General features: G+C 37.9%; 1 protein-coding gene across 1 annotated transcript in view; it reads left to right on the plus strand.

Annotated features, from left to right (window-relative positions):
• Positions 1-26,241, plus strand: part of VWDE (von Willebrand factor D and EGF domains) — a 271,722-nt gene that overhangs the window by 84,790 nt on the left and 160,691 nt on the right. The window contains exons 9-12 of the mRNA XM_087710932.1: positions 882-955; positions 2,404-2,680; positions 3,252-3,466; positions 13,125-13,948. Coding sequence (XP_087567058.1) covers positions 882-955; positions 2,404-2,680; positions 3,252-3,466; positions 13,125-13,948 — 1,390 coding nt within the window. The remainder of the gene's footprint in view (positions 1-881; positions 956-2,403; positions 2,681-3,251; positions 3,467-13,124; positions 13,949-26,241) is intronic.

The raw sequence follows: 26,241 nt of genomic DNA on the forward strand, positions 1-26,241 counted from the left end.
TACAAAATAGGAGTAAGAATTGTAAGGTAAGAAATTAAAGGCACGAGGAAAGAAAAGAAAAATAAGGGAAATACAGCTAAATCTTGGGATCTCATTCATTCCAGATTAATTCCATCCAACCATAATTTTTGGAGCTCCCCTTCCTCTTGACCCATTCCTTCTCCTCCTCCTTTCCAAAATTCCTCAAACTATGTATTTATATAACCATTTCCTAGACCATCTAACAAAAGCAAATCACAAGTTTTTGTGACTTCACAAAATTAAAAACTAGGGGTGGGGGATGCACAATCAACCTGAGGTAACAATGTAAAAAACATCTCTCATATTATCTTCGAGCTAGGATCCTCATGCCAAGAGCTGCAGGAAGTGCCATGTTTTTTTTACAGTTGTCAGGTTTCTGCTATCTTAAAGGTGAGGTCCAAAGCAATCTCCAGGGGGATGCTGTTCCAGAAGGCAGGTATTGCAACAAAGAAGGCCCACTTCCTTGCTCCTGCTATATGACAATGCTTAATTTATGAGACACAAAGCAAGCCAACTCTGACTGATTGCACAGGACAGGTAGATACTATAGGAGACAGACAGATGGTCCCTCATATCATTAGGCCCTATGGCATGCAGGACTCTAATGCTTTGAATTAGCTTAGAGGTTTACCAAAAATCAGTGCAACTCATAAAACAAAGGTATTGCGCAGGCTATACTTCTTAAATGCAGATTCCAAAAATAAGAAATTGAAATTCTAATAATAACTATGATCTAGGATATCTGTAAGGTGTTAAATCTAATTTGAATTCACCTATAATTAAATGCAACCCAAATCTGGTGAGCAATTCTGGAATCCTATCCCAAAGACCACATGAATTCCATTTCTCGTTATAACTAGGTCACAGTTCAAGACCTCCCTACAGGTTATTGCTACTCCTTCACAGATCCACATATAATCACATTTGATGGATGGTGAGTATTTTTTTCAAGAAATTATATAGATTCTCTATAGTAGCGGATTGTTATTTTAAATCCATTTGCTTTTTTGATATATGAATATTCCTTTGCCCAGTGTTTTACAGAATCCCAAGAAGAAGAAGAAAAATTCTAGTAAAAACCTAGGGGAAACTAGTCAATAAATTATTTTGAAAGTAAAATATTTCTAAAACAAAAATCCTACTAACAATTTGTATGGAAGTTGGTTCAAAAGGATAGAAATAAAATCTTTTTTCATAACTCAGAATGAATTTGGATTTACTTTGGGTGCTTTTGTCTCATCCTTGGTGGCAACAGAGCAACCCATAGGATTAAACCACAACAATCTAGCAAAAAAAAATCTAAAGAATATTTATTTCAAAAAGTTCAATTAATTGAAAGAGAGATTTCCAACCAAGTATATTGAGGTAACATTGCAACCACCTAAAGGAATAATATTTCTCTGGCTCAATTATTCTTTGTACAATCGTGAAATCTTATTGGTGCAAAGTCAGTTCATAGTAACACCTGTCAGTAATACTTGAGTATAAGCATAGCAGCTACTAGAATGGGATATGGCCCTAAGTAACAACCAAATCAATCCACTCTGAGAGGCTGAAGCTCATTTTTAAGGTGAAGATGAATATATCATTGTCATATGGTAGCCCTTAGGTTTGAAGAAGACACACTGTTGTGAAGTTCATCTATGGATATGTTTGCAGTCCATTGTTATAGCAACTGTGGATGGTATTCTGTGGCACATTCATAGTTTTCTGTCAGTTTTTGGCAGCACCTATCTTCAAACCTCATGAAAACTTCATAATAAAGGGGTCACCAACAGGTTCTGTCAGCAGCTGCAACTTCTAGTTCCTATAAATTACATAACAGTTCAAATACAATAGTTTATAGCAAGGGTGTATTGAAGAATGAGTCCCATCTGTCTGGATGAATAGGATTCTGTTGAAGCTCTATTTTTTCCTATTCACTCAGCAATTGTAGATCTTACAAAGGTTGGTTATTATTCACCAAAGATACTGTTATAGCATTGATTTTGCTTTCAAGAGTATTAAGCCATAAAGCACCCTGTTACAACTAAAGTATATTTATTAAGATATAGAGGGGAAGAATCTGTATATTCCCATTTACTTTTGTCAAATGTTTATCTGCCTTGCTTATGTCTGCTGTCATAGCAGTCAGTCTAGACATCTTTGAGCAGCTCAGATGAATTCTTATGCATTCCTAGTTAATAACTTCATTGTGGTATTTTAGGTTACTTATAGTGATGAAAAAGTGTTTACTTGTTAAGTATTTACTTTCTGTCTCCTCTGAAGTCAGCTGCCATTGGATTAATTAAAGAATCTTGTTGTTAAAAGCAAAAGTGTGCAAATAAACAGAATACGCCATTCTGTATCTTCTTCCTTGGTGTTGTCATTTTGATTTCTTAGGCATTACAATAACTACATGGTTGGAACGTTTGTCTTGTACAAGAGCCTTAGCCGTCTGTTTGAGGTGCATGTACGTCAGTGGGACTGTGCCAGCCACCATATCGCCATCGCCTGTAACTGTGGTGTTGTTGCACTGGAAGATAATGATATTGTTGTTGTTGACATGTGCAACAGGCAATTTCTGGAAACCAAGTCTCAGGTGATAATACAAAACATCAGAGCCTCATCACAACAAAATGTCAAAATCATGAAGTCCTATGGAGGGAAAAAAATCACTGTATGTATATCACTTTTATTTGCTATACTATTACTGATGGAGAACAAAATGTGTAAATGAAAATCAAAGAATAGTGTGACTTTTAAAACCTCATAGTGATATAGTTCTAGTCTTTGTTTAGCCAACTGATCATTCACTATTAGGCATCTTAAACAATGGAAACTGAAGTTAATTCTGCACACCAATGATGTGTTATAGACTTGAATATTACTGTTAGGGTCAGAAGACTGGTTTGACTTGTTTCATCAGTCAAAAATGAATGGAGTAATATTAAGCCATCCTATGCTTCATTCAGGTAGTCAAAAATGGGAGTATTAGACTGGCGGGGGGGGGGACCCAAACATTTGGATATCGGCTAGTAAAAAGGGTGGGAAAGGTGTTTATTTTCACTTTTAGTAGAGAAAGGGTTATTTAGCTATTTAGTGGGGGGTATTGTTTTTTATTCTTTATATTGACCAGAGTCAGTGAAAATGACTGCAGCCATATAAATTCTCTAAGTACATAAATTCAGGTGGAAAATAAATACATCTATAAAAATGTTTCCATTCACCAGATTTCTCTGTTTTTCCAGATCTTGTTCCATTCGGGAGCTTTTGTTCGAGCTGATCTTAATGACTGGGGAATGAGTTTGACAATAAGGGCACCAAGTAGTGACTTTAACAGAACCAGAGGTTTATGTGGTACTTTTGACAGAAATAGTCAGAATGACTTCCACAGGGCTGATGGGAGCGCCTTACTTTCTCACCAGAATAGTACAATGGAGGAGAATTTCATAGAAGCTTGGAGGTAAGATTTAAGTGGCAAAGTTTACACTAAAAAATGAGCCATCCTTATAAAAACATTCAATATAAAACTCCATAGTGTGCTTTTGCAGTGAACTGCGCAAAAACTCTGTCTTACCTTGACAAAAGAACTAGCAGGGACCTTCAGACTATATCACTAAAAATGTGTTTTGAACCTTCAGTATAAACTTTGGAACCATGATGGAAGATGTCTTATCCTACTGTATGCTTCTTTCAGTTAAATAACTAGCTTAGCACTTTACCAAGCACATTTAATGTTTTTGAAATAGACTACCAAATTATCTGAGGGCTTAATGTCTTCTTGGGGTCTTTGTGTCTTTAAACATTCTCTCTGCTCCCCCATCCCCAAACATAATTCTGTTACATGTTCTAATTAACAAAAATCATATCAAACAATTCTCGAGTTTATTTATCATGGCGCACTAACATATGATCAATTATTGCATTTATTAAAACTTTTAAAGGATTTTCCTGTCACTTTTGGATCGTTAATGTAGTTTCAGCATAAACTATATTCTTACTAATGTTTACTCAATAGTTCATGCCTGTACTTAACAAATACTTGAGAAAATGTCATCATAAATCATGAAGTATTCAGGTATTAAACATATTTATCAATATATATTTTCCTGTGATTGATGGACATAGTTAAAATTTTGCTTCCAATATTTGTGCATTGTCTTCTATCATATTTTCATCACTTTCTGGATATCTGCCTGTCTAAAAAGCAAGGAATCTATGATTCCAACATTCTTCATTTTATATCCCTCCTTGGGTCTCCAGTTACCAAAATTAGGTATCAATATTTACCAGTCAGGGTAAGAATGTAAAATGCTGTCCATCAAATTAAATGTATGTTTTCTTTTTTGAATTCTTTTTTGTTTCATTAGTCTGTCATCAAATGCCTTTCCTGGAATACTTTTTGTTTGAGTCACTAATATTCTCATCCAGATAACTTGCAAGTAGTGCTTCCTATATCTCACCAATTCCTTATGTATATATGTGTGTTTTGAACTGTATTAGATGTTAGTGGAATTTACATTTTGAAAAGGTAGAAGACATATTGTTGCAATATCTCTTTCTGTTTCACAAGTTTATGCAAAAATAAAATTCCCAGAATTTAGCCAAAGCACTGCAGATCTTGTTCATTCCAAATCTCACTGCCTCTCTTTCTTTGTAGAAAAGGAGAGTGGGAGGCCTACCTCAATTCAGAAGGAAGCTAAGATCTATCTGACTAGAATCCTGAACCTTTGTTGTCTAACTTTTTGACATGCCTGCCCCACATTGAGTAAAGAGGCTTTGCCTTGGGCTGCATATAAAATATATAATGTAGTTTTGTGTGTATGTATTATAAATAATGTTAAAAGTTTATGATCTTGTGAGGTTGCATTATTAGCTGTCCAGGGTACAGGTGGCCCACAGGCTGTAGGTTGGACATGTCTGATCTAGATAGTGACAAAGGAAGGATTTTGAAGAGAGACTATAATTCCCTGACATAACTTTGTTAGAGGAGACTTGCACCCTGATAACACTTGAATAGATATTTAATTTATCATCATAATGCTGTTTTTCCAGCAATGCAATGCATACCACTTACTTGCTGTCACTTCTGATGGTGTAAAAATATACAGAATGGCCTCTCCTAGTAATCTTAAAGTATAGAGAATAACTTGTAGGAGTTCCTGACAGTTCTGCATATTTGCTGATTCAGCAAGGTGTCAGGAAAATAATTTGGGGTTCCAACTTGAGGGTTGCACAAGAACAAATAAAAATGAAATCCAGATATGCTGTGAGGAAAGGACATTTATTTATTCCCAAAAGAAAATAGGTTTGCCTGTGGGGATAGCTATAGAGAAAATGAGGTACAAGGAGGCCATTTTACAGGAGAGCTTGTTCTTGGTGTGGTTCTTGAGGGGTGTGAGTGTATGTATGTGCTGGTTCTAGAGTGTGATATTTGAGAGGCATGGGTAGGTACATGTCATCCAGAGGTGGGTTGCTCCTGGTTCGGCCCAGATCGGGTGAACCAGTAGTAGCGGCAGCGGGAGGCTCTGCCCACCTGCCCAGATGCTTCTGTGCATGCAAAGAAGTGTTGCGTGTGAGCACGCCTGCACTGATAGTAAAAAAACCACTGGTGTCATTGGTGATCTTTATTCTGGTAAACACATGGTTCCGCTGAGAGACAGTTTTAATTACCCGTATTTTCACCCATATAACCCGCGGGTTATATGTGTTTTTTACATACACAGCATGCCCACGCCCCCCCCCCCCACGGGGTATAAAAGTGGGCGGGGTATACAGAAAATATTTTACACAGATTAAATAAAGGGAGAGCTTGGGAGTTCGAGGAATTGGGAGGCAGCTTTACCTCGGCTCCCCGTTCTCCATCGGGGGTACATGCAACCAGACTGGAAAGGGCTGGGGAGACTTGCTCGGCGGCTCGGGCTGGGGAAGGGTTGGAGCAACGGAGGAGAAGGAAACTGCTGAGATCAGGGGAAGGAACGGAGGAGGAAGCCTGGGCAAGCTGGGGAAGGGGGAAGGAACAGAGGAGAAGGAAACTGCTGAGATCGGGGGAAGGAAGGGAGGAGGAAGCCTGGGCAAGCTGGGGAAGGGGGAAGGAACGGAGGAGAAGGAAACTGCTGAGATCGGGGGAAGGAACGGAGGAGGAAGCCTGGGCAAGCTGGGGAAGGGGGAAGGAATGGAGGAGAAGGAAACTGCTGAGATCGGGGGAAGGAACGGAGGAGGAAGCCTGGGCGAGCTGGGGAAGGGTTGGAGGAAGGGGAATATCTTCCCGATTCCCCCATCTCCTCGCCCGTAGAACTGAAACGAGAGCTGCCCAAATATCTCCCGGCCCTTCAGGGCTGCCGTAGCGTGGAAGAATATACTCCTTCACTTCAGAGCGGGGCTAGGAGAGCTTTTCCTCCCACGGAGTTCAATAAAGTAGATGGAAGGAAGGGAGGAAGGGTCCCTCCCTCTTACTTTCCGCCCATTGAGATGAACCAGAGCCCTTCTTGAACCAGAGCCTCTTGCTTTGATATACTGTCCATCTATCCGTCCATCCATCCACCCTTCCTAAATAACACCGAAACCTTTTACAAGAAAATCTGCTCAAATCCTCTTACAAATATCTGGGGATATGGATTTTTTCTTCTTTGGGGAAAAATATTTCCTTCCACTCCCCTCCAGAAGAACGGAGCTGATCTCGGAGTTTGGATTCTTAGGACTTGGGAGTCCCAGGGCGGTTTTCTCTCCCCGTAAAATCCCCCTTTTCTCCCACGATCCTTGCAGGCAAAGCGTTGAATTCCCTGGCAAAGAACAAACGGCAGGAATGGAGAATCCGGCTCCTTCATCGTAGGAAACGTTTCTGAGGTTTATGGAGCTTAAAGGTTCGTTTCAAATCAAGGCAGAGATCTGGAAAGGCGGGGAAAGCTGCATTTATTTGGAAACAGCATTTCTCTTCGAAAGATGATTTCCCTTCCTGCCGTTTGTTCTTTGCCAGGGAATTCAACGCAGTGGACAGTATATCAAAGCAAGTGGCTCTGGTTCAAGAAGGGCTCTGGTTCATCTCAATGGGCGGAAAGTAAGAGGGAGGGACCCTTCCTCCCTCCCTTCCATCTACTTTATTGAACTCCGTGGGAGGAAAAGCTCTCCTAGCCCCGCTCTGAAGTGAAGGAGTATATTCTTCCACGCTACGGCAGCCCTGAAGGGCCGGGAGATATTTGGGCAGCTCTCGTTTCAGTTCTACGGGCAAGGAGATGGGGGAATCGGGAAGATATTCCCCTTCCTCCAACCCTTCCCCAGCTCGTCCAGGCTTCCTCCTCCGTTCCTTCCCCCGATCTCAGCAGTTTCCTTCTCCTCCGTTCCTTCCCCCTTCCCCAGCTCGCCCAGGCTTCCTCCTCCGTTCCTTCCCCCGATCTCAGCAGTTTCCTTCTCCTCCGTTCCTTCCCCCTTCCCCAGCTCGCCCAGGCTTTCTCCTCCGTTCCTTCCCCCGATCTCAGCAGTTTCCCTTCTCCCTTACTCGTTGCGGGTTATATACGGAACAAGTATATACGGGGTATACAGAAAACATTTTACACGATCTTGAAAGCCTGCGGGTTATTCGCGTGGGCGGGTTATTTGCGTGGGCAGGTTATATGGGTGAAAATACGGTAACTCTATTTGTGTTTACAGAACCTCTTCTTTCATATATGGATTAAGTCTGGGTAACTTATTTGTGGGTTCAATGAAGTTTGAGGAAAGGTTTTTCTCCAGCTTGCTATTTGTATTTGATTAATTTATTTTCTGCTTGATTGTTAATTGTATAGTAGAGAAGGGATTCTCAATCCATTGTGGAATTTGTTAATATTTAAGGGAAGATAGAGACAGTATAAGAAATAAAATATATTTTGATATAAAATTTCCCACAAAGGATACTGAATTTCAATCCTCAACTCAGGCTCCTGGCTTGTAAATTTCTATACAGTGAGACACATTCGCATTGCCTTTGAAATGAGTAAGGGGCTATTTTTAATATCCCTAAAATTATACTGAAATATTATTTTTTCTAACTTGTAGAAGCATTTTTTTATTTTTATTTATTTATCCTGATTTATTATTTTATCTGTCTGTCTATCTATCTATCTATCTATCTATCTATCTATCTATCTATCTATCTATCTATCCATCCATCCATCCATCCATCCATCCATCCATCCATCCATCCATCCATCCATCCATATTTTTCAGAGTATAAGATGTACTGGAGTATAAGACACACCAAGATTTTGAAGAGATAATTAAAAAAAGTTTTTTGCATTCTGTAGACCTCCTAAACCTTCTGCATGCCTCATTTTTTGTGAAAAACGGGGCATGCAAAGAGTTTGAGAGGCCTGCCAATTGTTCCTTGGGGCGGGGGGGATCAAAAATGAGCAAAAACCAGCCAGTTTTGGGGTTAAAATGGGCCCGTTTTTTGTCCAAAAAAAGGGCATGCATAGCCTTTAGGAGACTTGTAGAGTGCTCTTGGGGGCTGGTGGGGGCAAAACTGAGCAGAAATGGCCCATATTTTGCTTGTTTTTGCCCTTCCCAACCCCCAAAAGCACTTTGCAGGCCTCCCAAACCCTCTGCACATCCATTTTTGTGAAGGGGGCGGGGTTTGAGGAGGCTAAAAATTCTGTATTCACTGTATAAGGCACACCCAGATTGTTATCCTCTTTTTTGGAGGAAGAAGGTTTGTCTTATACTCTGAAAAATACAGTATCTATCTATCTATCTATCTATCTATCTATCTATCTATCTATCTCTTTCTATCTATCCATCCATCCATCCATCCATCCATCCATCCATCCATCCATCCATCTATCTATCTATCTATCTATCTATCTATCTATCTATCTATCTATCTATCTATCTATCTCAAGATGGCAAACTTACTTAATACTCCTTCCTCCTTCTATTTGCCCCACAATAACAATCCTGTAAAGTGGACTGGATTAGGAGGCAGTGACTAGTCCAAAGCCACTCAACCAGCTTCCATGCCTAATGCAGGACTCACAGTCTCATGTTTCTTAACTGGTGCCTTAACCACAAGAGCAAACTGTATCTCAAACAACTTTGAAATTTGATGGTATAAAATTATTGTATTTTTTCTTAAAGCAATTTGGAGGATGTCTATCATTGCATATCCTTTTTTCCATAGTGAAAAAGTGAGATAGATAGATAGATAGATAGATAGATAGATAGATAGATAGATAGATAGATAGATAGATAGATAGATAGATAGATGATAGATGGGTGCCTATCATTGAAAATCATTTTTCCATAGTAAAAAAGTGAGCATAATTCATTCACTATGCAATAAAATATGCAATGAAATAGCCAGGTAGTTAGATGATAGAGTATACAATTTGTATATACATCAGAGCCCCAACATCTGAGCCCCAACATTTTTTGCAGACAAAAAAACCCATATCAAGTTTCTAACTCTACATGCAAAGACTTCACATCACATGTTATGGGTTGGACTGAGGCAGAAAGGAAGATCCAATATCCAATTGGAGTAGTTGAGTAACATCCTTATGAAATTAATTATATTCTGTTTTTCAGTACAAATGTTCATTCATTAGGCCTGATTTGTACAATATGGATTTAGTGAATTTTAAATTCAGTCCACCCAAGGGGACTTTTGAAAGGAACATAGTGAATGGCTCCAAGTGTGAAATATATCATTTTCAAATCTTGCTAATGAAGATATGTTGCATTCCTTTCATCCAATATAAGATTTACAATTGTTATAGGTACAGAAAAAATGAAAACTGATTTAATATGCTTCTGTGCAGAAGCATATTAAATCAGTTTAATATTCAGCTACAGCTTTTCCTTCAAATCTTGTAAAGCAGTTTTGAATTGCCACCTGAATATCTACAAACCTATGTTACATTCTCCTAATATTCTCCCAAGTTTACCAATGGTAGTGTAAAAAAATAGTTCAAATGATACCTTTCCCCTTTGTTTTTTATCATGATAAAAAAGCCCAGTAGGGCATTTCATCAAACTGCTTCTTAGAGAGGATGAAGGAAGTCTGAAAGATATGATAGTAGCTTTGTTACAGGAGGGAGTGGGAAGACCTAGAGGTAAGAGATTTAAGTTGCAAAATGCAGATCTTGCATCTCAAGGGTCTTCGCGGCATTTCCTCTGGAGCAAGAGCAAAATTGGTGGTTGATTGGCTCAGCTTTCCAAGATCCACAAGTCTCACAACATTGTGAAGTTATAAAGAAGGGGATCAATTCATGAATCATTGTGCTATCTCTATGTGGAAAAGGCTTTAGAAAGTCATCGTGAAGCTAGCTTGGAAAATGTACTATTGTTCATATAAGTATTGACCCTTTCCTTTTTTAAGAAAATGCTAACATGTTTAGGAATAACATAGAATAAAACATCTGATGGTGTTTAAAATTTCACTCTGCTCCTTGAAAGTTTGAAAGCATCCTCATTTAGGGGGAAATACTTCTATTTCTTGTTTTGCTTCTTCCAGAACATGTTCTTTATTTTTGTAAAATTCTGTATATTCCTTATACTGATAGTTGCTTTCGTAAGGGAGGAAAAAAAAACACCTGCCCAGAGACAAATGTTATCAGATATTCAGAACTCTAGAATATCATCTTATATCGATATCATCTATGACTTTTTTTAACTCAGATTTTTTAAAAACATTCAGCAGCAGCTACTTTTCCAGATGAATTTTACAACCCTGTTGATAAAGTTCAACATTGTCACTTTGCCAGCATACATTTGTGTTTGAAAATCATTGTAAGGGAACGTATATTTTCTCCTCTTAGTCACTGGAGTAAGCATCAACATTTCCAAGATCATTAATCTATACTTTCCTATTACCTGTACCCAGCTAGAGAAAATACCTGTCAAAGGAAGCTGCTAAACTGATAAATTTGCCTCCTGTGGGTCAACAGGAAGTGATGTGTGAGGATGATAATGCAACCTGATCTGTCAAGTGCCAAAATGTCAGAAATCCACAGAAAAAGCAGGAGTGTAGATTATTGCTATGTACAGTATGCAATTTGACACTATATGCACTTGGCTGTTAAAAATAAAATAAACAAAAGACTTGATTATTCTGTTGATCAGCTGTTTAAAAGAGACTGCATTCAGTCCCTCAAAAAGTGTTCCATGTTGCTTGAACAAATTCTCTCCTTTCCAAGCACCAAGCAAAAAATTATATATATATATATATATATATATATATATATATATATATATATATATATATATATATATATATATATATATTAATAAATATATTTCAATTCTACATTTTCCACAGTCCTTCCAACTCTCCCTTCTTCGAGCTCATCTATTGAAAATATAATTAATAATTGAACAATAATAAATATAAAAGTAACACCATAAACAGTTGTTTTGAGCACAAACTATCATTTTGGTTTTTACTAAAGAAGCAATCCACCTTTTCAAAAATTTACATCTCACCCTTGAGTTTCAGTCTCATGATCTACCATTCCTACCATAACATTACTGTAGGGTGATACAAGCAAAAGTTGATTTGCAGTAATTTACAGCAAAAACTGAACTGAATTCAGATGGGAATTCCCTTTCACAAGTGAGCTAATGTCTTCTCCTTTCCTGAGTATGTCTGGCTTTATCATGCTGCTTTTAGGAATTCTGAATGGCTCTAGAGAGAAATAAGAAAATATTTATTCTATAATTATGTGATTAAAATTCCCAAATGTTTCACCTTTTTTCAGAAGCACAAATTCTAAGCAGTTTTAAATGCTAAATTTCTTGGTTGCAATTTATTAATCTATGGATAGATCAATTGCGGCAAATAATTTACAATGGTGTACACAACTGCTGTATAAAATGGCAATCTCACCCTTACTATTCTATTCAGTGATGAAAAAATGTTTTAAATTTCTTGGTTGCAGGTCAGGTGCAGATTTGTGATAAACTTCTTAGGACTTTAGTTTATATTCTGTATGGAATGACAAGGTTATGTAATCTGTTGGGAAGAAAGTGCAGAGCACTTAGGCTTCATTTTCTTAAAGCAGAAATCACTATACAGTACTTGGCTGGATTGCAAAATTGTGCTCTAGTTCTTTGTACATGCATTATCCTGAGGAGATAATATTTCATGAAAAATATTCAGATTAAAGCTCAACTCCTTATGCATTCTACTGTAGTTACTTTGCAACCAAAAGTACAGTGCCAAAAAATGAGGACGGATGGGTGGAGTGAGGCGATAGTGCTGAGTTTGTATATGTGGCTTAGTAGTGAACATGTTCACCTCCCACTCAGAAACATTCCTACGTAGCGGTAAATGTTTCTCTCCTAGGGCACAAAGAGAAAAATATCTGCTGCGAACTCCACATAGGCATCGGGAAGGGCATCTATCTAGTTAATGCTCAGTTCAATCTAATCACCCTGACTCTGCCCCAAACAGAGACTATAGGGTCATAAAAAGGTTTTTTTAAAAAATAATAATATTGTCAATCCAAATTTATATTCTGAGAAAATCTGCCTGAAATATTAGCTATGTGAGAAAGAAGTCATGGCCTTTGGAACTAAGGTTTTCATCACCACTTGCATTTCTGAACAGACCAATGGTTGCAATGGAAACTTCCATCCATCTTTGGCATACTGTACCTCTTGATTGGTAAACAGAATTTGCTTGGCAGATTAGAGGCTCTGCAAAGTAGTCAGAGGTCATTAGTCCTTAAAAATGATAAGCTCTTGTCACTCGTGTTACGGTTCCAATTTATATTCTTATCACTTGTACTTCAGCATATTGTTATACTCAGAGGTGGGTTCCTACCAGTTCAGACTGGTTTGGTAGTAACTCGGGCTGCCATGCCCCCGAACCGGTTCTATTGTCGGCGGCACCATCAATAGAATCTTCATCACAAAAATTTAAGTTTTTTTCCCCTTTTCTGATGTTCTGCGCATGTGCAAATCTTTTTAGCTGCAAATGTGCACATGCGCAGAGAGCAATTTTTTTGGCATGCTGAACCAGCAGTAATGCTGGTAGCAACCCACTCCTGGTTATACTTCTTAATTTATTTATTTTTTAAACTAAGAATTTATATCAGTACGAGGTGTCAGGCATGCTAACTGTTTTTCCTGTTATTGTATTTTATCAGGATAGCTCCAGGGATGAGTTTGTTTGACTACATTCCATCCTCCTCGAAATGGCAGAAGACAGAACATTTCTGTTTATGTCAGAAGAAGCCTGAACCATATTTGCAACCTTTAAATTCTCTGCATACTTTTTGGAATCCTGCCCCACAATCTTTGGATTGCTATGATGAGAAAATTTATTACACTTCCATAATTCCATATCTAGATGTCACATCAGATTATGTCATTCACCTTGAAACAGATCCTTTATTAAATGATGAGCAAAGTGCTTCTAGTATCTCTAATCATTGGGAAGATCTCCAAAGAGAAAAAAGGCAAAGGTCTTTGGAATATTCACCTATTTCCTCTGTCCAAAGTCCAACTGATTTTGAAAGTTTTTCATATTTTTTCCCAGAAGATTATTTTGAAGGGAAGTGGCCTAAAATTGAGACTACATGGCCAACTCCAAATGGCCTGACCTCAGCTGAAGCCTTAAAACATTGCAAGACATTGCTTGAAAATTCTACCATTGGCTCAGCTTGCAAAGGGTTTCTTGGCATTCAACTCAATGTGGCCATTGAAATGTGTCTTTCAGATGTGCAGATTAAGGATGATCTCAAATGGGGGGAATTACTTATTCCATTTTTGGAAAACGTCTGTGAAAAAAAGATCCTTTTAGAAAATGTAACTGAATATTTTCATTCAACATATGAGATACCTGCTGTCCATCACAAAATTATTACAGCACTGAGATGTCCCAATCTCTGTAATGGCCATGGACAATGCACTATAAGGGGGTGTCAGTGTTTTGAAGGCTATAGCTCCTATGACTGTAGGATTGCCAAAGGTAAGTAAAACGTTCAATTTCCTCTTAATCGTCTTCTTTATTTCTTTACTATATTTTTATGTCACCCGTCTTGCAGTTTGAGGCAACTCTTATTATTTTATAGCCTTGAATAAATGGAATGAATATCTGCAGTAAACTGTTCAAACTAATAAATAGGTTTTTACTTTTTACTAAGATTATTATAGTATCTGGTTGATCATTTTATAGAAGGTTAGAAGATTTTTGGCTAAGATTTGTTTTTACTTTAGTTAATTGGTAAAAATGAGTGAGATGATTCCCTTAAAGTGGGTATAGAGCCGAGGTGGCACAGTGGTTAGAGTGCAGTACTTCAGGCTACTTCAGCTGATTGCCAGCTGCAGTTTGGCAGTTCAAATCTCACCGGCTCAAAATTGACTCAGCCTTCCATCCTTCCTATATGGGTAAAATGAGGACCCAGATTGTTGAGGGCAATAGGCTGACTCTGTAAATCGCTTAGAAAGGACTGTAAAAGCCCTATGAAGCAGTATATAAGTCTAAGTGCTATTACTATTGCTATTGCTAAACAAATTGACTTTATGGAATTATGTTTTAGCCTTGTCATCTACATGCCAATGGAAATATAAGTCTGACAGAAGTATTATGTTAATGCAAGAAAGTTAAGAATTTGTATTTTGTTTATACAATTTGTACAGACTGACCACTGCATCCAAAGTGTCAAGGTAGTTTACAGAAGAATTAAAACATAATAACCTAGTTATTTCAGATAAATTTTATACCATACTAGTTTACTTCAGTAGTAAACTTTTTAAAACTTTCCTAAAAGTATAGAGGTTGTTGGTATTCCTAATATCACAGGGTAGTCTAGAGGATGGGGGGTATCAATGAGCCTGAGGGAGGGGTCAAATGCATCATCAGTCATGAGTTCCTTTGCATCCACAAGAGATCTAAGCGCAGCCCAACTTGAATTCATTTGACTCTTAGCTACCTCCAATTGGCTCTGGCCATTAGTAGTTTAGACTCTTGCAGAGAGCTTAAGCTTGCAATAAATCTTTATAACCATTTGAATTGCCTAGATCTTCTGATTTCCCTGGCATCTGACACCTTGTCCCTCAGTACAATGGTATATGGGGATGACCCTGAGAGACAGGAGAAAGAGCTGCAACCTAGACAACTATTGTGCAAAAGGTATTTCAGCCCAGAGAAGGAAAAGGGGCATGAGAAGCACCTGAGAAAGGAACCTCCCTAGTTTTCTGGGAAGTAAAAATAAAGGAGGGGAGAAGCGCTTTGCGGCTTTCAAGATTCTGTTACTGTAACTATTATAAACATATAATATAGCACTACTAAAGGTAGTTTATGATTTATGCTTCTTACATGGAGTACCTCAAAGGGCTGATACTCAATCCCCCCCCCCACATGGAATAGAGAGGTTCTGAATACCTTCCCTTCTGATCACATGGGGCAGCCTTATGTGGTGGGGGACACAAATACAAATCATAAATGGCTTTTAAGGCAATAATCAGTATCTTGAATTGGACCCAGGAACTAATCAGAGGGCAATGCAATGCTCTCAGCATTGATGTAAGACTGCTGAATATGTGTAGACAACCAAAGAGATAACCTTGGAGAATGAGGTCATCAGTCACTTTTGCCAGGAGAAAATTTGCTTGGGGGGGGGGGGAATTAATGGGCTGAAGAGTACAGATGGCATTTCAGAAAATGACTGAAAAATATTAAATGTTAGTCTGTTCAGAGACTTTTAATTGGTCTCCTAACTAAAACATTGAGTATAATCTTAAAATGAGGGGGGAAATAATAATTTGAATAACAACAGAATGAATTTATATTTAAACTGTGACAAAAGGACAAAGTAACTATCTAAATTGATCACTGTCATCAGTAGGTCTTTGTAACTTTGGCATTAATTGTACTAAATATGTCACTGTACAATTACTTATTTGTACCCTTGGTACTTATATTTAATTTTGTAGTTTATTCACAACATTTATAGATGTTCTTTTAGAATGTCTATAATTTATAGAAGTTATTTTAAACTTGTTCCAACCATGGAACCTGTTAGGTTTTTTTATTTAACTTTTTAAAGGATTTTTTTTTTAAAAAAATCCCAATGAAGAGACAAAGTAGTAGTGATGACAAATTGGCAGTAAAATAAAACTTGTGCTACTTGGAATTTATTTATGCAAATGCATATGTTAAACTTATTTCACAAAAATGGATGTTCCAATTACAGCACTGCAATTTGTTTACCTTTTTCTGTTTTCACCTGCTTCAATATGGTATGCAATTGTACTAGTTTGTAGCCAATGTTCTAATGTCTGAAAAAATTGTTCACATACATAAATATTTATTAAGTCTAATCAAAAAGCAAAACAAACACAATATGCATATGCTGGGAGAGAGAGATATCCAGGATGGGAATGACAATTTTATATTGTGAAGTTGAAAAATTATGCAGGAAAGTCACAATTTGAGATATCACTTAGAACCATCCCTTTCTTAGACAGTTAAACATAACACGACATACAGCATAATAACAATAGTAATGAATTAACATAGTGAAATTAAAATTGGATTAAAATTGGATTTTTTTTTCCACCATTATGAGTGCCAGACCTGTTTTCTGTCTGCTTGCCTGCCTTTGCAAATCTGATTCTCTGAACTGGTGGATATCCCATTCTGAAGGGATTTGAGGCATACATGTACAGCAGCCAAGCAATGCAATCTGACATTTCTTTATTAATTCTCATCCAGATCAATGGGACTTAGGTCTAAATAGCTGTGCAGAGGATGCTGCCATGATTATTAAGCATACCTCTGGGGGACATGTACAATACATGCATAAGCTCAAGTAATGTAGAAACTGAAGAGGGAGGAAGAGACACACTTTGATAGTTGTTCCACAGTTAGAAATGTTGTCAGAGCTTGAGGGCAAGCAAAGAACCAGCTTTCGTGTATTTGCATGTGGCAAAGAAAAGGCAGCCATTCACCTCCTGTATGGACTGCTTGCAAATGCTTGCTGCTTGCAAGCAAGAGAGAAAGAGTAGTTATCAAGACCGAAGCAGATGGCTGAATGGATTCGAAGGGGTTTCTTTCTTTAGTTCCTCAGAATCCATTCAAATCTCTTACCCTAAAGAACTCAATTTGAAAAGCCGTTCATAATGCACACTGGTTTTTGCCCTCCTAAATATTTTGTAAGGAGCTCTCCCTGATTCCCCCATTCTCTACAATTTATGGGAAAAATATTTTAATAATGCACTTACGTTAATTAAAAGATTTATCCTAGGAACTGTACACCATTGACTGCAAAACTTTTATTTGACTTATCTAACAGTTTACGCTTATAATCTTTGGCACATAAACCTTTGTACTCTGTAAATCTCCACATGCTGATTTCTGAATTTAGTTCTAGTCAAGCACATATGTTATTGTAGTCTCAAAATTGCCGACAAACCTAAGCAAATATGCCAAGCTGAAAAGAGTTCTTAAAAATTGCCCATCAGACAAAAGACACCCAACTCAAACTCCACTGATTAAAAATCCAACATTCAAGGATTACTTTAAAATCATTTTCTACGTGCAGACAGCAATTTTAATTTCAGAAAAGAGCCAGGCACTATTCAGTTTAGCCATGTGGGGTATGAGCAAATCACAGAGTGCTGAAAAGAGTTAATAACAATCAAAACTACAATAGCTTCGTCTTTCATTATGAAGACCATTCCCTGCTTTTCTTAAGCTTCACTGATATTATAACAGGTTCAAGCGGTGCTGTATGCTTTTGTCTGTGTGCATGTATGCTTTTCCCATTTCACTTGCCTACTGATGCCTGACAAGCCTTGAAGGAGGTTTGTTTGAGAAATGTAAAACAAGGGCAGAGGGGGAACATTATTAATTTTTAATAATGACTATGTTTAACAACTCACTTTCAAAAGTCCTAAAAATGTAACAATCCACTCTCACAAATGAATATGAGCTGGCACTAGTAGACCAGCACCTTTATCTTTGAGGGTTGAGGTTCATTCTCAGAGGGTTGGTTTCTGGATGTTTCATTATCAGGCTAGGTAATATCTTCATTGGAATGTAGGGATTTTTTCAGAGGTGGGTCTCACACATAACATAACAACTGGTTCGGCCGGAACCGAAAATGTGACTGTGTGCCTTCTGCGCATGTGCGCGGCATGACACGACGATTATATAGCAGCTCTGGGGCAGGTGGGCAGGCCCAGCTGCTGGTCAAAACTACCAGTCTGAATTGGTAGCAGTCCACCTCTGGAATTTTCCCTAAATGTTATCTAGCATGGTAACTAAACGTTCGGAAACCAACCCACAAGCTCAGAGAATGAACTTCCACCCTCATCCTACACCAGTGGAGGGATAAAACTGGTACGGGTGTACAGGTGCCTGCCGGGACCACTAGGTACCATTCCGGTACGATGCTCCGGAGGGCCCACCCACCTGCCCGTGCTCCTTACCAGTAGTTCAGCTGTTCGGGGCTTCTGCACATGTGCATGGAATGTATGTGCAATGCTCCACCGAGCAACTGGAGCATCACAGAGGCATCACAGAGCATTGCAGGTGGTAAGTACTCATGTGCGCATGCGCACATGTGCACATGTGCTGTGCACGTTCATGTGATGGACTCCCGGCCCCATTGCACGGTACCGGTTGCAACGGGATCCGGAACCCACCACTGTCCTACATCTAAGCTACAGTTATTCACCATTATTGCAAACCTTCATCTTTCCATTGGTATTATTATGTATAAGTCATAGTGGCTAATAACATCCCAAGTTTATAGAAGATCTGTATCTATTCACACATGATGTGTGGTTTACTTGAGCCCTACATTTTTAAAGACATAACATATTATATTGTTAATGTACATGTAAGTATTACTATAGTAGTGCAAACATATCAGTTGTAACAACTGTGAATTAGTTACTACAATCAATAACAAAAGGGATTTCAACTTTGTAGCTACTTTTTTTTTTTATGTTTTGACAAAATGACCACTGACACTTCAGTCCCAAAGCATATTTACTTGGAAGGAAATCCAACTGATACCAATACAACTTATTTCCAGAAAGTTGCATTTGTGATTGCAATCTTAAATTATTTTTCTGAGAACATCATGCCTCAGGGGTTTTCAAGATATGAGATAGAGTCAGACAGCTGGTTGAGAATCAGGCTAAGAAAAACTGGCACAGAAAGTCCTATGCTCATATAGACATACATAAACATGCACACACATGCGCACACACACACGCACCACACAAACACTGATCACACACACTGATACTGCTCTCCTTTGAAATAATCGGAAATATCACTACAAAACAAAATCAAGATGATATACAGCAGTCATTACAAAAAGTCAAAATAACATGGGAAACCTTTAGCATTTTCTTTTTCCATTTTGTATAATACACAGGAAATTACCCATTATTTTTTCATAAAGAAAGTGTTATGAAGATCACTCGCTGACATCATACTTCATTTCTCTCTCTCTCCCTGCTGCAGAAAAGGAAAAAATATACAAAAATGGTCTATTATAAGGAAATACGCAATTCCCAATATTTCTATATGAGCTTCTTTAAATAAAATAGTCTGTGGGAAGAAAGAAGAAAATATGTTTGCACAGCACAAAAACTAAAAGGTCTTGGCATCATAAACTAGGATGTACATATGAATGGTGAGCATTCACTCACCCAGCCCTTCCTGACATTTGAATGATGTTATTAAAATTTATATTATTTGGGGGTTTTTATCTATGTTTTTGAAGGACGTGGTGGCAAGTGGCTAAGACACTGAGCTTGTTGATCAGGGACATCAGCAGTTTGACAGTTCGAATCCCTAGGGCGGCGTAATGGAGTGAGTTCCCATTAATTGTCCTAGCTTCTGCCAACCTAGCAGTTCAAAAGCATGTAAAAATGCAAGTAGAAAAATAGGGACCACATTTGGTGGGAAGGTAACAGCACTCTGTGTACCTTTGGCATTTAGTCATGCTGGCCACATGACCACCGAGACGTCTTCAGACAGCACTGGCTCTTCGGCTTTGAAATGGAGATGAGCACTGCCCCCTAGACTTAGGGACAACTAGCACATATGTGCAAGTGGAACCTTTACCTTTATCTATGTTTTTAATTGTTAAAGTCATGTTTAGTATGTTGAATGTATGTTTGAACATGAGGAATGCAGAGACCGATATGTTGTGTTGCAAAATTATTTCTAGTTTAGAGATCCTAACTTGGAAATAGTAGAATTAACATACATGGGCCTTGATTATAATTATGGTATAGTATACTGCCCAAAATATATGAAAACTGATGGATACTATCCTTACGATTAACATGGAAGGATGCATATTACACAGCTATGAATCTAAATGTAGATTATCTAGTCTACATCTTCTCTATTTTATTAATAAGTTTTACAAAATGTTGACCAAAACCATGATGAGCAGTGGAGGTCAATATTTATGGCTTATTTATTGATGAACATAATGCATGGAAATTGTCACTTGGATTATAGAACAATATGTGGCATGATTAAAAATAGATTAAGCTAAATTGCTTGTTAACAAAAAGAGGGAAAATTTAATATATGTGATTAGTGATCAGATCTTATACAAAGGATTTGAGGAATATATGCAGAGAAGTATGTAGTTTCGATTAGTATTGAATGCTAGAATATTTATCAAAACTATGATCTGATGTCAACTAGATTGTTGTGAGTCTGTAGTTGCAAAAGTTAGAAATAATTGGATGCTTGCTACATGTTGTGAATGAAAGAAACAGGGACAGATATGTGGAAAATGTGCAGTATTCTGAATGAATGTGATTGGGATGAAAATTTTGAGGGGTGAATGAACGGGTGGATAGGAATTAAATGAGAGGGTAGAAAAAACTGACAGGAATAAATTAGAATAGCAATCTGTTTCAAATGCATGAGGCATAAATCTATTAAAGTATATACATGACAAAGAAATGAATCTAAGAGCACAATTGGTTTGATGAAAATTTGAGAGAATTACTGAAAGAAATAACGATAAACATTTTGAACGTTGGACAGACAATGGTTTGGAAATGTCAAGAGTGAACCCCAGGGGAAAATGGACACAGAAATAAAGGACAGAGGTAAAGAGTGTATTAGAGTGAAATTAGCACAACTGAAGTCTGAGCTCTGTAACAAAAATTATTCACAAGAAGTTTGATTTCCAAATGGAAAGAACAAAAAGTGGATTTTGAGAAAGGAGCAGTTACTTGGTGATCTGAAGCCATTTTCCATCATCCCATTGCCATGGTCAGATCATTTCCTGGTCTGGGTACTATAGAGCACCACCCAAGACCTCCATAAAAGGATGGAAGATACTGAGATGGTCTGCCTTGGACATCTCGTGGATCCAATTACAGATTAGAACTGGTTATAGACAATAGATTTAGTGGTGTGTTCTGCATGGAAGCTGTACATATAAATGCAGTCTCTAGTCCCCAAGGTGCTTTTTTCAGGAGGCAACAGGACTTTTTTCTTTATTTTCTTTTGAAGATGTTTCCCTTCTCATCCAAGAAGCTTCTTCAACTCTGACAGGATAATTAGGAATGAAAGAATTTATATTCCTTGCAGAGAGCTGGTCATTTGCATCCTTTTAGAGGGTCGTTGAAGAACCTAGAGGTTTATGTGTGTCCTCAGGGTCACCTGAGTAGTGCTCCTGGTTCCTGTAGTCTGCAATTTTTCCTTTGGAAATCCATTCCTAGAGAATCTCTACAGACATTTAGCTACACCCTGGGATGAACACCATTGAAATGGTGTGGGAGTATAAATGGATTTCCAGAGGAAAAATTGCAGACTGCAGAAATCGGGAGCACTATTTCCATTCCCTGCTATCTTGACAGAGGTAAAGAAGCTTCTTGGATGAAAGTGAAATGTCTTCAAAAGAAAAAACAATAAAGTCCAGTTGCCTCATGAAAAAGCACCTTTGGGACAACCATCACCTGGATGGCAGAGAATCTCTACAGACTTATGCAATCTCTAGGTTTCCTATATAATGTGTATTTGTGTCTATTGCAAAGTTTTACTTTGACATCAAAGAAGTGGACTTGTTCTATAAATACACATAGTCCTTACTTAACAACAGTGATTAGGACCGGAATTTCCATCTATAAACAATACAGTCATAAATCACCATATCAGCGATTATATCACTTAGTAATTCTGGCACTTGCCTTTGTGAGATAAACAAATGTTAAATGAGGACCAGCCCTGATCCAAGCTATATTTCAGTAATATTACTTGAGGTACGGGACTGCCTCAGGCATGAAATCCTCTTATCTTCACTCCCGGTTCAGAACCGGGAGCATGCACACAAAGCATCCGTGATGACATCTGGGTGGGTGGGCGGAGTCTCCTACCGCCGCCACTACCAGTTCGCCTGAACTGGTATAAACTGGCAGAATACCACCTCAGGACTGCCTCCTTTTTAATTCCCCAACCACCCATCTATTTCATCTTCCCATTTTGATCATCCTGCACTTGGTTGCCTCTACCCATCCAGCCATCCCTGGCTCAGCTGGCCCTACCACTCTGCCATCTGACCTTCATAGTCTTCTTCTTTCCGTTGCTGATGAGACACATTTATACTGGCCCTTCAGAAAACAATTGCTGTTCATGCCAGACTTTCCTCTCCCAAGGCCATGTATGGCCTTGTCCTAAACATGTGTGACTTTCTTGTAAGGTTTTGGAACAACACCCATCCTAAGATTCCCTTGTTTGCTTTTCAAAAAAGCCTTAAACACTTGACTCTTTCCCTAGGCACAGAGTCAGAGAGTGGCATTGGCTGAAAATTTTCCTGCATTTAATGTCCTTGTGTTTCAGGCTTTGTTTTTGTTACTTGTTCACTGTATTGTTTTTGTGTGGATGTAATTGCTGTTTACTGAAGATATACACTGTGCCAAGTGAAAGCTGTATAAATCGCACAAACAAATAAATCTGAATTGAAAAGCAAGTGAAAGTTTGACCTGGCAGATACATGCACTAACGGTATAATAGAAATGAATAATAGGCTAAGGTGGAACCTAGACCTTTTTTCTGATATGCACATTTTTAAATACAAACAGCAGACAATGGTGACATACAAACTGCAATTTTTGACCTTTATTTTTGTAGAGCAGGTGAAATAAATATATACATTTCAAAGAACTACAAAAATAAAAAGAATAGTGCCATTGCTTTACAGTTTTAGTTTACATTCTATCCAAAGCACAAATAGGATTGATTCGCAGCCATTCTTTTAACATGATATATATAAAATCCCATATAAATCAAATAAAGAAAATACATAAACTTTAATAAAAGAGACTTCAGAGATTGCATGACTTCTAAGATATACTCTGCCTGTAAAAATCATATAATGGAGATTAGCCTCTTATGTGATTAGGTTTTTTTTTCTTTTTCTTTTTCTTTTCTTTTTTGCAAAATAGTGAAAACAACTCTGTAAATTAAACAATTAGAAAATAGGTATTAAAAATACTTGAGAAATGTGTATTCTATATAAGTCTAAGTGCTATTGCTATCCTCTGTGTTTATTTATTTACTCATTGATCAATTGATTCAAAGAGGCTTACAATAAATACAACGAACAAACTTTTTAAATATCTTTAAGTATTCTATGTGTAGAATACTAAATAAATGACCTAAACAAAGGAGCATAAAACAATAATAATAATAATTGTGCAATAAATTAAGTCAACGAAATCATGAAAATACTGTCTGCAATAATTTGGCTTTTAATACTCTCCTAAGAGCCCGTAGGGAAGGTTGTACGGGCAGAGTGTTATTGAACAATATGTTATCAGGTAAAAAAAGGTTGAGACCTAACATGTTTAAATCATTGAAAAAGGATGGGGGGAAGCTAACTGTTAACTCACAATCATTCTCTTAAAACACAAATATGCTCTCTGTTCAATTTCAAACAACAAATACGTTGCTATGGCTATCCAGCCACATATAATGAGACAATTTGTGGGAAATGATAAGAAACCATTTGGTCTGTATCAGAATGAATACATAATTCTTTATTTAAATGATTATGTATTTATGCAGCTCTCAAAATTAGGAACTAAGCAGTAGTTAGTTAAAACAGTCATTTTTACTAGTTCTTAGAATGGCAATTCTTGATTTGCATGGTTTTTTTTAAAAGCATCCTATCACTTTTTTATTTAAGCATAGTATAATGGTATGTGGGAATGACTTTAAGGGATGAGGAGAAGAGATACAAGCAAACAAGAAAGGGAAGATTCCCCAGCGGAATAACAGCCAAAGAAATCAACTTAGGAAGGACCCACCCTAACTGATCAGGCTGTTAAAAGTGATGGTGGGGGAGTTATATTTTCAGGCTTGCAAGATTCCATTAATGTAGCCTTAGAGTAAAATAGAATTAGTTCACCTGGTTGTTTTTTCTATCTGGTATAACTGGGAGGATTGACACATGGGCAGTTAAATATGAAGTCTCTGTTTCCAACTTAATTTGAGCTTTGCTCACGCTCTAATTTTGTTTCAAGCCTATGTTGCAGATATGGAGCAATAAATAACTCTGTCCACTAAACCAATTATAATGCCCACATTTACTTAAAGCTTGAATAAGAAATCTCTTTTCATGGGATAATACAAATCTTTTGTTTTATAAAACTTTTAGGTTATTAGTGATAAAGTAATGATAGCCTTTTTGGCTACTGTAGTGATATTGGCAAAAAATATCCTATATAATAAAAAAATAATGTTGGGCTAGACTAACAGTGACCTTTATTTTAAGAACACATGAATTGCACTGCTTAAGTTAGCCTTGCCATCCACCCTTCTTTGTAGAAGAGGGAAAGAGGGTCCATGCTCCTTGTTGAAGATATATAATATATACAATGATGCAGGCAGTGCCAACTGGACTATTCACAGTACCCTACATGTGTTGATGGACTATCCATTCGTTCGTTCATTCATTCATTCATTCATTCATTCATTCATTCATTCATTCATTCATTCTTGCATGGATGCATGCATTCATTCATTCTATATAACATATTTGTGACTCTGGACAGCTTATAATGGGAAAAAACCCACAAACATACAAACAATGTAAAATGTTAAAATAATTAAAAGCCATACAATACAATCACTGTGAAAGCATAGTCATTCAACAACAATACCACTATTTTATGGGCAACACATCACTCTCTGAGTCTTAGGGCAGATGTCAAGGCACATGTTCAGGCCCCTCAGGATGGCCATCAGGGTTGAACCAGCCTGACCTCAAGAGAATTTAGGTGTAAATAGACTCAAAAGCTAATTTTTTGTATATTTACATGCATGTCAGAGGTGGGTTGCTCCTGGTTCAGCCTGGATTGGGTGAACCGGTAGTAGCGGCAGTGGGAGGCTCCCCTCACCCACCTGGACACTTCTGTGCATGCACAGAAGTGTTGTGAGCGCATGTGAGTGTGTCCAAAACTGGTAGTAAAAAAAATTGGCAACCCACCATGCAGGGACATGCAGTCAGGGAGGCAGTAGAGGCAGACCCTCATCACTGTCACCATGAAAAGAAAAGAAAAATATAAAAGGAAAAAGGCTGAGGTTAGTTGCTGCCAGAGTCACAGTGGATGACTCTGCTTAGTGCTTAACTGTGTAAAAAAGCCTCTAAAAAGTGGCCTCTACAAGGGGCGGCAGGAGAACTAAGTGCCTCATTTAGTCTGACTTTATGGTCACTCGAGCAGAGCTAAGCAAGGATTAAAAGCCGAAAAATTCCTTATGTAGATGAGGTATGTGGTTCTCTCGCCTCCTGTAGAGGGCATTTTTAGAGGCTTTTTAGAGGCTCTGGGAACAACTACCTCAGTCTGACCTCAGAGCTCATGCCTTTTTACTTTTACATTTTTTTCTTTTCATGATGGCAGGCAAGAGCAGAGTTGAAATCCTCTCTGAAACAGCTGGTGCGTGTATGGGGAGGGGGGAGGAATTCAAAAAGTTTGATTGCATGCAGAGTCATGTTGCCTTTTCAAACACACACACACACACACACACAAACAAACAAACACACACACACACAGCTGGATAAAAGTATATAAGCCCAGCTTCACTGATTACAAGTTTGAAAAGGCAACGTGGCTCCACCTGCAATCAAAGGCTCGGATCAGAAGGCAGCAGGGGAATGGGGGGGGGTATGACAGAGGAGCTGCTTTCAAGCCATTGGAAAATATATCCAATCCAACTTCTGTGTTTGTGTTTGTTTGAGAGTGACTGAGTGAGAGAGAGGGGGGAAT

The sequence above is a fragment of the Thamnophis sirtalis genome, unplaced genomic scaffold (assembly GCF_051295495.1).
Source record: "Thamnophis sirtalis isolate CommonGarterSnake01/CBP01778 unplaced genomic scaffold, rThaSir2_p1.2 scaffold_1, whole genome shotgun sequence".
In the NCBI taxonomy this organism is placed as follows: Eukaryota; Metazoa; Chordata; class Lepidosauria; order Squamata; family Natricidae; genus Thamnophis; species Thamnophis sirtalis.